The sequence below is a fragment of the Candoia aspera genome, chromosome 2, assembly GCF_035149785.1.
Source record: "Candoia aspera isolate rCanAsp1 chromosome 2, rCanAsp1.hap2, whole genome shotgun sequence".
Lineage (NCBI taxonomy): Eukaryota > Metazoa > Chordata > Lepidosauria > Squamata > Boidae > Candoia > Candoia aspera.
Window position 1 is genome coordinate 112219804 of NC_086154.1, and position 13854 is coordinate 112233657.

General features: G+C 43.3%; 1 protein-coding gene across 5 annotated transcripts in view; it reads left to right on the forward strand.

Moving 5' to 3' along the window:
- Nucleotides 1–1291: 1291 nt before the first annotated feature.
- The window catches only part of ABCC3 (ATP binding cassette subfamily C member 3), a 96222-nt gene continuing 83659 nt past the window's right edge, over nucleotides 1292–13854 (forward strand). For 2 of the 5 annotated variants that reach the window (XM_063293222.1, XM_063293223.1), the window contains exon 1: nucleotides 1311–1473. In XM_063293222.1, the coding sequence (XP_063149292.1) occupies nucleotides 1444–1473 (30 nt within the window). In that variant the 5' untranslated portion in view covers nucleotides 1311–1443. Of the gene's footprint in view, nucleotides 1474–13854 lie in introns of all 5 variants that reach the window. The other 3 variants (XM_063293224.1, XR_010067195.1, XR_010067194.1) reach the window with 3 other exon arrangements.

The window sequence follows — 13854 nt, forward strand, 5'->3', positions numbered from 1 at the left end:
TCCCACATTATACTTGGTAGAATCAGGTTTCAGGCGGGTGAGTTGTTAACACAAATGTGCAGTGGCCCGGCCAGAGAGAACAGAGGCTTATCACTTACTGCAGTGGAACCTGATATAAAAAATGTTGAATCCCAAGGGTCACATTAATCAACTAATAAATTATGTTAAAAGTTGGAAACCCCTATGGACTTTTTCGCATTAGAAAGAAAATGATTTTGTGATTCATGGCTTTGATGATTAGAAAGGTTATACCAAGTTGGAAATTATGATGAAATTGGAGAGAGCGGTTTGATTGGAGCTGTTATGTATAACTGCAGAGAGGGATATCAGAAGCCATTTCTTTACATGTATATTAATTTTTTTCATGCTTTTTCTTATCTTCTGTTTTTTCTTTTTCACACTTGCTATGTATCTTGAATGTATTGATTATCTATGTAAAATCTATTAATAAAATTATTTACAAAAAGTAAATTATTTATAAAAAGTAAAATTTTGTATGCAATTGTGTATTGTAAATTGCATTACTACAATTATTATAAATATATATATTCTATTTACAAGCCAAGTGTGTAAATGGTGATCTTTTTCAACACCTGGAAGGGGGGCACAGGAGAAAAACCAAGTCGGAAGGGGGCCACGGGGGAAAAAACGGTTTTGAAACACTGTTCTAGACCAAAATGTAGCTTGGTGCCCTGTGCCAACAAAGCCAACCTTGGAGTCAAGGGAAGGGCCAAGCCAAGTTGGCTATTACGTCCATCTCTGGGACCGGCCCACCGCAAAGCTCGCAGAAACTATGGTTGATCCATCAGCCCCGTGGCCACCGCGTAGCTAGATCAGTAAGAACCAGCAGGAGAAGGGAACAGCGGGCAGCCAAGTCCTCGTCAGCCCCTCACGCCCTCCGGGCATACGACCGACCCACCTAATAGAGCTGGAAGAGCGAGTGAGCAGCCGGGGGCAGCAGAGGCCTCTCGCGCATAGACACTCCCGCCGCTTCCTCTTGCGGCGCTCAGCCAGGCAGGGCAAAGCCACCCCGAGGCTGCCGCTGGCTGCCGCCCTTCCAGTCAAGCGGGAAAGGCCGGGGCGGGCTGTGCGTAACCATAGGAGGTGGCCGAGAAGAGCCGGCATCGGGAAAGGCCCGCAGCAATTAGGAGGTGCCAAGCCTCAGCGATCGGGCGCGGACGGGCTCCGCGGGGGCCGCCCCTCGTCACCGGGAAGTCGTGGCCGATGGAAAGCAAGACCCCGGGTTCTCCCGGTGCAGGCAAGAGCGGGCGCTGCCTGGGTAAAGTCATCCCCGCCCAGCTTCCCGTGTGAAGCTAACATCCGCCCATCCGTGACGAAAGGAAAGCGGCGGCATCAAGCGCAGGACTCCGGGCGAGCCTGGAGACAGTTCCGAAATCGGTCGGGAACAGAAGAGAGGGTCGCTGAGCTGCTCAGCCCTGCGCTATGGACGCCTTCTGCGGCTGCAGTTTTTGGGTAAGAGCCCTCTTCAACCCAGCGCACTCCCCGGCCCCGGATGTGGGACAGTCGGGTGCGCCTTGGAGACCAGCGCACGCCGAAACGCGCTCCCCCGGTGCGGGAAGGGGATTTCCGGAATGCCCCAAAGAAGGGAAACGCCGGTCCTTAAGAGGGGAAGGAACCTTTATAAAGCAGCCCAATTGAGTCTCTCAGCTCGGCCCCTCGAGCTAAGTTTAAAGGGGTAAATGAAGAAGAAAGCCGCCCAGATTTTAAGCGTCTGCCAAACTCCCCTTTAGCCAAGCTTTGAAAGAGCTGGAGTTCTGTTGATAGGGATGGAGAAGAGAAGCGTGTAGCTCAGAGGCTGGAAACCCGGTCTCCTCCAGATGTGTTTCATATTCGTTAGTGTTAGATTAGACTCTGTAGTCCTTTTCTTCCCAAAGCTATTCGACTGGGGTCTCTCTCCGTTTTATCTCCACGACAGCAACGAGGAGAGAGACTAACTGTCCCGAAGACAGTCCGCGAGCTTCCCTGGCTGAGGGAGCCCTTAGACCTCGATTTCGCTGGTGGTAGTTCACCCCCTTAATCTTTACACCACCCTGGCTCTCATCTCCCACAATTCCTAGTTATTGGCCCTGCTGTCTGGGGCAGATGGGAACTGAAGTTCAAAATTCCTAGAGGGCTTTACGTTGCTACCTCTGATACATGCCAGGAATGCCTTATATATGTATTTATGTATGTATGTATGTATGTATAATTGTGACACATTAATTGATTAGATTTCAGCTGTCCTATTTTATCCCCACAATAACCCTGTGAAATAGGTGTGGATGAGAGACAGTGGCCAACCCAAAGTCACCAGCTAAGCTTCTGTGAGGGCAGAATTGAAGGGGGGTCTCCCTGGTCCTAGTCCGGCATCCTCACTACTTTGCTATGTGGAGCCTGAACTATGCAACAAAATAATCATACTTTCAGCTGGAATAAATGAAAAATGGGATACTGTATTGTTAGTGCTTCTTGCATCACAGAGGTGAAATGTGGTGGGGAAATAATAAATTCCCCTTGTTCTTTATTCTTTGAAAAATAAGAAGTCTCATTGCAGGTGTTGTAGCGCATACCCCATATATTGGAAAGGATGCTATAAGATTAGGAAAACATATCTAATTATCTAAAACCTTGCAACACTACTCACACATATGTGTATGCCTCAGTTTCTCTTCCAAATGTTGAAACAAAGCACATGGAAACCTGTCCAGATTCCAGAAACATCAAATTCTTTGGATTTTAAGATGGATAGAAATGTGACTGTTTTGCCTGTTGATTGTCTTTATAAAGGCAAAGTAGGTTACTCCCTGCACTGCAGATTAACTGTTGCAAACCTGACTGGACAGGTATTTTGTCTCTCTTACTGCAATCCTATTTTATTGTAATGCTGTGTAGAACCAATGCAGGTTTGAACAGGGGACTTGCTAGAGGCAGCTATTCACTATTAGTGCAAATGACTCTTCTTTATTATTGGAATTTCACACAGTCCAAAATTGGATGGATGGATACTTTTTGCCCACCAAAGATATATGTTCTGCTTTGTTTGTGGGTGTCTGTAACAATCTTTGAGTCAGACCTAACTCCCAACAGCTACATAGTCAAGTCCATGTAGTTTTCTAGGCAGTAGTTTTGGAAGTGGTTTGCCATTGCCACCTTCTTAAGGCTGAAAGGGAATAACTGGCCCAAGGTCACCCAGCTGGCTTTTGTGAGTAAGGCAAGATTGGAACTCATGTTAAGTTACAATACAGGTTGTACTCACTTAACGACCATTCATTTAGCATGGTTCAGACTTACGATGGTGCTAAAACCTGATTTAAGGCCGGTCCTCACCCTTACAACTGTCATGGCATCCCTCGGTCACATGATCACCAGTTTTGACGTTCCCAGCCAGCTTCTGGCAAGCAAAATCAACAGGGAAAAGTGTGATTCACTTAACGACCATGTGGTTCCCTTAACAACTGCTGCAGAAATGGTCGTAAAATCAGGTTGGATTTGCTTAACAACCACATCGCTTGTGAGTGAAATTCTGGTCCCAGTTGTGGTCATTAAGTGAGGACTATCTGTAATGGGTTTGACCCTTTCATAAACACAGCTGCATTCTGTTACCAGCTGAAGTCAACAAAGCCATGAATAGCCAGAGGGTTCCAAGGAAAACTGAAATTGGCACATGGCCTGAAACTGGCCAAAAGCCTTCTTGGACACTGTTCTTCTAGTGGGAGCCATAAGACCAGGACTAACCCCAGACTGTGAGCCTACACTTTTAGGAGGAGTACAACCCCATACAAGCTAAAGTTGGAACCATCTCATAACCAGTCAGCTTCTGGAGCCATAGCTACTCCATCCTGCTTGGACTGAGCCTGCACTTGATTTTCCCTATCCAGACCCTAACATCACTGCTTTGCAAGCTGTACTGGCTTCTAGTAGGCTTCCAGAAGCAATTCAAGGTCCTGATTACCCCCTATAAAGCCTTTCATGAAACAAGGCCAGATTATTTGCAGGATTGCCTGTCTCCAGTTGTTTCTACTCATCCCACAAAATCTGGCAGAGTGGGTATGCTTTGAGTCCCTTCTATGAGGCAGTATCATCTAAGGGACCCAGAAGATACACCTTCTGTGTCTTGCCACCTGCCCTATGGAACAATGTTCCCTCTGAGATCCAAGTAGCCCCAATCCTGTTGGCCTTCTGCAAAGCCTTAAAGACCTAGCTGTTCTCCTAAGCCTTGGGCCAAAATGTTTGATGAGCCTGGCTTGTATGATACGTATATTCTGGGAGGTTTTGAGTCAGGCTGTTGCTTTGTTTATTTGTGTTAGTGTTGTTTTACATTGTTGCAGCTTCTCAGAATCACATGATGAAATGGGTGGCTATATAAATCTCATAAATAAATAAAACCACCTTTATGCTCCATGTAAGGTTTTAATTGCATCTCTTGTCCAGCTTATGATGAAGCTATAAAGCCAGGTATCATTCACATATTGATGATACCTCATCCTGTGCTGATGGATGATCTCTCCCAGAAGCTCCATGAAGATGTTAAAACAAAATGAGGGAGAAAGCCAAGACCTGGCATACCCCATGGTGGAGTGCCTGAGGTCTTGACTTTGTTCCCATAACCAACTGGAATTACCTACTTAGGAACAAGTAGAACCACTAGGAAATGGTGTCCCCCAACTCCCAGCCATTGAAGGTCATCCAAAGAGAAATTCAGCAGAATAAGACCATGCTTCCCTGTTCCAAGCCCTACCACATCATCCATGAGCACAGCCAGTGTGGTTTCCATCCCATGCCTAGGCCTGAATCCTGCCTGAAATAGATCTAGGTAATCTGCTTTCTCCTTTTTAACTGCCATCCAACCACTTCTTCTAAAAATGGAAGAGTGAAGACTGGGCAATTGTCATCTAATACAGCCAGATTCAAGGATGTCTTTTTGAGGAAAGGGCATTCCAGTGTGTCTTTCAAGACTACTGGCATCTCCCCCTCCACAGTGCCGTATTTGTTATTGTCTGGATCCAGCTGCTTGTCTGCTTACCAGGTGAGCTTGAATGAAGCCCACCTATGGCAGTGGTGGATTCACAAAGAACACTGTCCACTCCCTTAAGATCCACAGGCTCGAAGACCTCCCACACAATATCACCAAATGTCACCCCAGTTACCTCTTCAGGTTGTTCTCAGCTTCCAACTCTGAGCAAATATGAGTCATTTTATCTGCAAAACGTCTTGCTAACTCATCACAGTGCTCTGCTATAGATTCTTCCAGTCCATCATTCACAACAGGGGGGAAAAGTGCCACCAGATGGCAATATGTAGTAGATGCAATAAGGGTTTCAAACCTGAGTTTATATCTGTATCCAGTCATACTCACTTTTTGTCTTCTGCCCACTTACGATAAGTGTCTCTTCTGTCACGCCATCTCATGCAGCTCCTCAGTATGCCAAGGTAATACCCAGAATTTGGCAAATAAGGAGAGGAGGAACAATCCTAACAAATTTATTTATTTATTTATTTGTTTGTTAAATTTCTCTGCCACCCATCTCGCATACAACTCTGGGCAGCTTACAAGTAATAAAAATGGCAAATTGCTAAAACAATTCAGTATAAATACATAAAAATACAAATAGAAGATATGAAATATAGAATGTAAAATATAAAATAATATACTTTCATGGAATACAAGGACCAGCTAGATAATCAATAGGGCTTTCCAGCAGATCATTAGGGAAATTACACAAGTGTCTCTGAAAGCCCATAACAACCATCTTCAGCCACCTATGGTAGGTCATCTTTATGGGTCCATCCTTCCAGCAGAGACTGAGGTGCCAGTTAACTCCACAGGTAAGAGAAAGTGATCTGTCCAGATAAGGGGCTGATAGAAATCTCCCCTGCCCCAACAGATCACGTTGGCAGATTACCAATCATGAGCTCAGCCACACAGATAAGTCTGATAAAGTTCCTATAGGGCTGCACGTAAGGATGAGGAGCACTTTTTCTCACATCACACTAAGCCAGAGGTTCCCAAACTTTCTTGGTTCAAGACATGCTTAGTGTCTCAGTAATTTTTTCATGGTGTCCTAGGCCAAAAGACCACCCCAAACCCAGCTTCACAGCAAAAATTTAAAATGTCCTGTGGTACCGCTGTGAGTTCATTACTGCGCCACAGCACACAGTTTGAAAACCACAGCACTAAGCTGTAGTGTGCTTTGGTTCTCACTTTGCACGATATGTGAACTGTCCCAGGAAAGACTTAAGGTGTCCAGATCGAAGTGGATAGAGTCCAACAGTTTGCTGAGCTAAAAACAATCAAACCACATTATTAGCATAAAGGTGTACAACCTGAGGTCTCTCGAAGCTCCTGCAGCCTTGGATGCAACTGCCCAGAACCCCCCTAAGGGTCATCACGTACATATCCATTCTGCTGTTCCTTTTTTGGGGTACACATGGAAGGAGTAAGAAACAGTAAGCCAAAGAAATTAAAGGCCTGAGATGAGAAAAGGAAACGCCAAAACTAGTTTACACCAATACCATTCACTAAACTATATCTTTCTGTCCTTGCAAACCGTTCTTGTTCTTATCTCAGTCAACTGGCACTTTTTCTTTTTTTAACTTCTTCCCTCTTTTTGATGGTTTCATCAAATCCATCCAGTTACAACTCACCCCAGGCATGTTCACACTGTTCTGTCAAGATAGGATCCCTAATCTAGAGATTACCTTGCAAATTGATAACCCACCGACTAGCGGGTATATGCAGTGTACTGACAGACATTTGAGATGATGCTTACTAAAATATATTTAACTGAAGCTGTGCTAAACGAATAAGACCCAAACTATTTATAGAGGTGAAATATTCTTCTGTTAGATGAACAAGTTTGTTCAAATGTAAAATGACTGTTATTCAAAATTTTAGTCACCTGCTCAGTGATTTATGGAAACAGCCCAATTCATGTTGGACAGATTTCTGGCCTCCTACCCCCACCACCCCTATCTTGATGTGGAACTCTGAATTTCCTACTGATTATCATTGAAAATTAACAAGCAGGTCTATGGCTGTGACAAACAATAAAATGGATTAAATGGTAACGCCTGATTGAGAATTAAGCCTTCTAAAGTTCTGAGAAATAGATGCAGCGTTTTGTCTTTTGCTTTGTTTTTGCTAGACAATTTTTTATTTATTTATTTTTTAAGGAAACAATTTTTCATTTCTGGCAGGCTTTGGTGAAATATGCAGTCCAGTTGGTACTGCTGTGGAGGTTACGGCCATCAAGTTTCAGATGCATATCTTTAATGCAAGGGCATGTACCACAACATATGTTTTGAGCATAATTCTGAAAGAGCAAGAACTTTGCTATATGAAGGCTACAACATTTCAGAAGGATAGCAGCACTGGTGTGACAGGAGTCTTTACATTTTGGGGGAGTGGGAAATGATTCTGCACTCACCTCCATATACAGGTAGTCCTCAACTTATGACCACAATTGAGACTGGAACTTCTGTTGCTAAGCAAGGTGGTTGTTCAGTGAGTTGCTCCCTATTTTATGACCTTTTTTGCCATGGCTGTTAAGGGAATCACCATGGTGGTTAAGCGAATCACTGTGGTTGTTAAGTGAGTCCAGCTTCCCCCATTGACTTTGCTTGTCAGAAGCCAGCTGGGAAGGTTGCAAATGGTGATCACATGACCCCGGAACCCTGCAACTGTCATAAGTGTGAGCTGGTTGCCAAGCACCTGAATTTTGATCACGTGACCGCAGGGATGATGCAAAGGTCATAAGTGTGAGGACCGGTCACAAGCCACTTTTTCAGTGCTGTTGTAACTTTGAACGGTCACTAAACAAATGATCATAAGTCAAGGACTACCTGTATATTTTGCAGTTTGCATTAAAATAGTATGCATTAGAGACATCCATAGGAAGTAGGGACCTTTGACCAAATAAAGGCAGATGCAGAAGCCACCTTTTATGTGGCAGTGCTGCCATATCAGGGCAGGAGATAGCTGCAACTATTGCTTCATGAATAAGCATTTCTCTCCCACTATATTCCCCATCCATCTGGTTTGTCTTCCTTACTCTACTGTTGTCATACTGGAAGTAGCATATTGCTAGTGCAGCCAACAGTTGGCTGCAGGCAATTTCATTATACCGGTTTGTTTAGATTCTGATGACTCAGGGAAATTTTGCATCTATCCTGTGGTGCCCATTTGGTTTAAGCCAAGGGCAGCATCACTCTGTTGGCCATTCGTAATTATTTATTGAGTGTTAAGTATCAGTTCTATGAAAATGCAGTATCTGTTTATATATATAATCTATTTATATAGCTGCCCACTTGACATGACAGTGAACATAGTTAAAACAACAAGATAATAAGACTACAAAAATAGAATAACATAAAATATAATAGGACATAATCTTGGGAGAGGCAATTCTACAACCAGAAACAATAAATCTGGATGGGCTCACAAGACCAACTGACCCAGTGCCTGGGGGCAAAAAACAGATCTTCAAAGCCTTAAGAAAGGTAGGCAGGATCAGGGCCATCCAGATCTCAGCAAGAATGTTATTTCACTGGGCATATGCAACAACAGAAAAGGCACTCCGCTGATAGTGCTTAAGAGATGGGACGGTTCTGCTCTGTTGATAGAAGATGATAGTGCTTAAGAGATGGGACCAGAGCATGCTGACCCTGTCAGATCTTATCAGACAGCAGAGATAATTGGAAACAGGTGGTCCTGCAAATAACCAGGCCATGAAGGACTTTAAAGGTGATATCCAGCAGCTTAAAGTGCAGCTGGCAAACAGGGCAGCTTATGAAATACCTGTGTTACATGGGTGTATCAAAGTGCACCCCTAAGTATCAGTTCTGCTGCATTCTAGACCAGTTGTAACTTCTGAGTTGTCTTCAAGAGCAGCTCCAGACAAGAGATAACCAAGGCATGGGTGATTGTAAATATGGCCTCCCAAGTCAGGAATGGACTAAATTAGCATACAAGATGGATTTGTGGAAGGACCTTTGAGCTACAGCTGCTACCTGCTCTTCAAGCAGCAGCTGTGAGTCTAGGAAGATCCCCAATTATGTACAGGTAGTCCTCTTTCAGCAACCACTTGTTCAGCAACCATTCAAAGTTACAGTGATGCTGAACGAGGGGACTTACGACTGTTCCTTGTAGTTGTGGCTATCGCAGCATCCCCACAGTCATGTGATTGCGATTCTAGTGCTTGGCAATTGGCTTGCAATTACAACAGACCACAGCTGTGGTCACATGATTGCCATTTGCAATCTTCACTGCCAGCTTCTGACAAGCAAAGGCAATGGAGAAGCTGGCAGGAGGTCAGAAATGGCGATCACATGACCATGGGATGCGACTGAGTGGGATTTGCCTAACAACAACAACTGGAACTGCTGTTGTAAGTCAGTCACATGACATCATACTTTACGACCGCGTTGTTTAGTGTTGGAGTAACTGGTCCCAATTATTGTCATTAAGTGAGGACTACCTGTACCAATTTTGCCTGGGGGAGTGCAACCCCATTCAGAATCAGTGATGGAAAATCTCTGGATCCAGGAGGCCTCAAAATCTACAGTCTTGCTAGGATTCACTTTGAGTCTGTTCTTCCCCATCCAGTCTCCCACAGCCTCCAGACACTGAGACAGAACCTGGATGGCATCACTTGAGCAACTAGAGACTAAGATGTACAACTAGCATCAGAGATGTAGAAACAAACCACTGCAACCCAACTGCAGATTGGAGTGATCTAAGAGGGCTATTGTTCTCCCCAACCACCAGCCCATCTTATATCCAAGGAGAAAAACAAATGAACTTGAATTCATCCATCTCTGTTCCAAGAAAAATGTCCACCTCAATTCTTCAGAACCACGATTCATAATTTTTAGTCCTTGCAGTTCTAACTTCCTCTGATACTGTAGATATACAGTAAATAATGTAAAAGCACTGCCAGCAGTCAGAGCAGGCAACTGAAAGTTCACTTCCTCACTGTCCGTATGGTACAATGTGAGGGAAACAAGATGGCCACTGCCCAGGGTGATGCACTCCATAGAAGCCATAGGATTCAGACCAGCATCTAACTCAGCCACCGGCCTGAACCTGCTCTCCAGCTGCCACCTTCTCATGGCACCTAGTTGCCCCAGCACTCCAACACTGAGGCTGCAGGCATCTAGATCACCAACCCCACCATCAAGCAGTCAGGAGAAGGAATCGTTGCCACGCACAGAGAAGCACCCACTGCCACCTCTGCAGCAAAATGCCAAGCAGCTAATTGGTGGCACCTCCACATATATGCAGTGGATTGGCAGTGTTGCTGTTTCTGCTGCTGAACAGCTGATCTGCATCTCTAGTATCTTCTCTGGCTCCTGAACCAATTTCGGTGCTGTTAGACCTGTCCAGAAGCTACAGGGCCTCTGTGAGCCATCCACTGCAGAGTAACCAATTGTTTGGTCTCTACCAAAGTTCTCAAAAGCCACTGAGAGATTTAACAATACCAGAAGACCTTCTGCACCATCCCTTGGCCCTGTACTACTTGCCTGCTGTGTAATTTCAGTGATGCTCAGGGCTTTCTAGGAGAAAATGAAGCCTATTATTATTATGGTTGGTTGCACAGTCAGCCAGATGTTTAGACTGGATTTGGCATTTTTTTCCATCTATCGAGTCCTTCCCGATGATGATGATGATGATGATGATGATGATGATTGTTGTTATTATTAGCCCAACTCCAGTGGGCTCTGGGCAGTGTACAACCTCCTCCCCCAAAATCCATAGAAACAGATAAAACCTAAAACCACACAGACAGCTCCAACTAAAACCAGTCTAAAAGCAACATACATCAAACAAAACAAAACATTGTACTAATTAAAATGAGTTTATTGGGTGTGTGAGAAGTAAAACTACCAGATCTGGACTGCAAATCTTCTGGATGACCATCAGATGGCAGCAAAGTAGTACAGAAAATTCTAATCCTTTGTTGCCACCTAGCAGATATCTAAAGTTTGACACTCAGATTGTTACCTCTTTGGGGGAAACCGCACAATTAAAAATATCCTAGTTTCGTTTCTGATATTTATGTAGAAGGATTGTAGCCTACATCTATTTAAAGAGGAACTGCTGTGCTTGGATAGTTTTTTTAATATAGTTTAATACATTTTTAATGCCATAACCAGGGAATCCAGCTTAATATACAGGATTCTTTTTCCCTGCCATTTTTATCCTAAAAGACCCCTATGAGATGGGTTAGGCTGAGGAAAAGGGTGCAATCCAAAGTCATCCTATGAGTTTCTAAGGATGTGTGGAGATTCCAAACCAGTTCCCTCACACCTAGGCTGGCACTCAATCCCCTCTGCTGCTCCGGTTTCTAGGATGGATCTTAAGCTATTAGCTCAGGGAGTGCCTTTATTTGTGTATGTTAGATAACACTGATAGCAGTGTTTTTATTTATTTAATGCATATAATTTCTTTTTATGCCAGCAACATTTTTCAGGTCTGCAGGAGTTACTGTCTCTCATTTTTCCCTTAATGTTTAGGCATTTCAACTTTTACAGCAAGTCAGATTTTAAAGGTTTTGCCCAGATCAAGCCACAGAGTTCTTGATACCTTGATTTCTCAAGTAATATGTTGCTTGTATGTTGCTCATATAAATTCATACAAGACCTGGAGACATATGCCAAATGGAAAACAGCTTGCAAAGGGTGGACATTTTCAATAGAGAAATGAAGCTTATTCTTTGCTTTTAAACTCATTGAGGCTATGTCTGTGGAGCTGAGTTCCACTCCCATCCCAGAGCCAGCAGGAAATCATGCACTTTAATTCCTGCTGCCCCTGCAGTGCAATTTTACTGTGCACCCAGAACAGGTCTGTGCTGGGCTGCAATCCAAAGAACTTTCACGTGCAGCATTCCAAGGGCTATGATTGGTGGTTCTCTCCAGTAAAATTCCAGCACCACCCAATGCCGTGCATCATAGGGAAAGCCTCCTCCAGTTGCTATGTACAATGCTCTGGTTACTTGGTGCACTGCATTTTCCCCCCCTTTTTCTTTTCCCATTATGTCACCAAATTATTGGACTTTTCCTTATAATTTTGGGTCAACTGACAACTAGGTGGCAGCAAAGAGAGCTGGGGCGGGGGGTATGTTTTGGTATGAGAGGCAACCCCTGGGTAACTATTTCTGAAGGGCTGGAGTTTCACAGCAGGGGAGTTGTAGATTACCCCAAGAACTCAGTTTGAGGAGAGAGTATGAGGAGTCAGAGCTTCTCTGGGAGCAGCATCCCTGCCCCCCGCCGGCTGCAGAAGTACTGAACTTGGTCCTTTCACTGACATTTTCAATTAAGTGCTTTTAAGCCAGGGATGGGCTGCTCAGTTTCATGCTGTGCACTTTGGCATCATCTCAGACTGATATGTTCATTGATTAAGAAATGAAATTGGTAAACATCTACAAAATGAAACTATGAGCTCCATTTTTTCATAGATACAAAGCAGTGATGGAGGAACAGCAACACCCCTCGAAATATTCTGGGGAGCTATTCATTAATTACAACAGGTTTTTAGAAGAATCAGTAGAGAAATGCCACAAACACAATTCTTCCTGCATTAGCCTTTTAGATTTTTTTTAAAGTATAAAGTATGTAGCTCTGGTCACGATGAGATAACAAGTGTTAAAAGAATGCTTTTCATTACAACCAAGGATTAAAAGCTGAACCAGTTAGTGGCTTAGCATTCAGAGCCATCAACTTACTGGTCATTAAAATCACAACACTGTAAGTTACAAAATATTTCAGAGCTTGTTACTTTCTCTTATCTATTGCAGAATGAATTTTAATTCCTAAAATTCTAGTGTGCCTTTGAACTGTAATTGTATAACCCAGTAAGGCACTCTGATTAGCAGCAGTAATCCATGCAGTTGCAACATTGTTACAAGGAATTCATTAATATGCTTTTAAAAAAATATCCTGTGAAGAACCACAGTCCATGTCCCCTCCTCCAATCTTAATGCCAAGTTAAATTTCAAGTTGCATTCACTCATAAAGCTAAGCCATTTTTAAAATCATGGTTTGTTGAACAAGCTAGAGTTGTTCACACATAATACCAAGCCATCATGGATGTGTTTGCACAGCATGCTAAGTCAAAAACCAACCAGAGACTACCTGTGAATCACCTGGTCCCAGGGTACTTTCAGTTCTACACACATTAGTTTAGCTTTTCCTACACTAAGCCCTCCAGTTTGCAGCATGTCTGGAAGGCTACTAGCTTGAGGAAAACTGAAGTACAGTAATAAGGGTTTCAAAACATTCTTGTGGACAAAAAAAGTTTTTGTTGAAGCAGTAAATCCCAATGAACTAACTTGTGTGACAGGAACATTGACAGTGTGAGTTATAAAACAAAAGATAAGTAACTGCTGGATGTAAGATGCATTAATACTGATTATGGAACACAGTGTCCTATGTTACCATATATAAAGCCATTTTTAGATATTTACTCTGCAGCTAAATTTTTTTTTTTAAATGTGGAAGCTTAAAGAACTAATTTTTGGCATTGTAAATGTTGAAACAAATTGTGGTTTTGTGTGCTGAATGTTCTGTAAATGTACTAGGATCCTCTAGTGAGAAAGCCTGGGTGATTAAAGTCAATTGTGCTTTACTACAGCATGTCACTATGGATTATATGTTTTGTGGTTCTACACCGAAAATCACACGATTTGTTTTTGTGTGCTGATATTCAACATGCTGAGAAACTTGACCTTTTTTAAAAAATTGCTTGCTTGTTTTAAAAAGGAAGTTGGGGAGGGAAACCCTGTAGGTGTCCTAACAGTGAGACACGCACTGAGACGAGGAGTAATTCTCTAATGTTTATTACTGCTACATAAACAG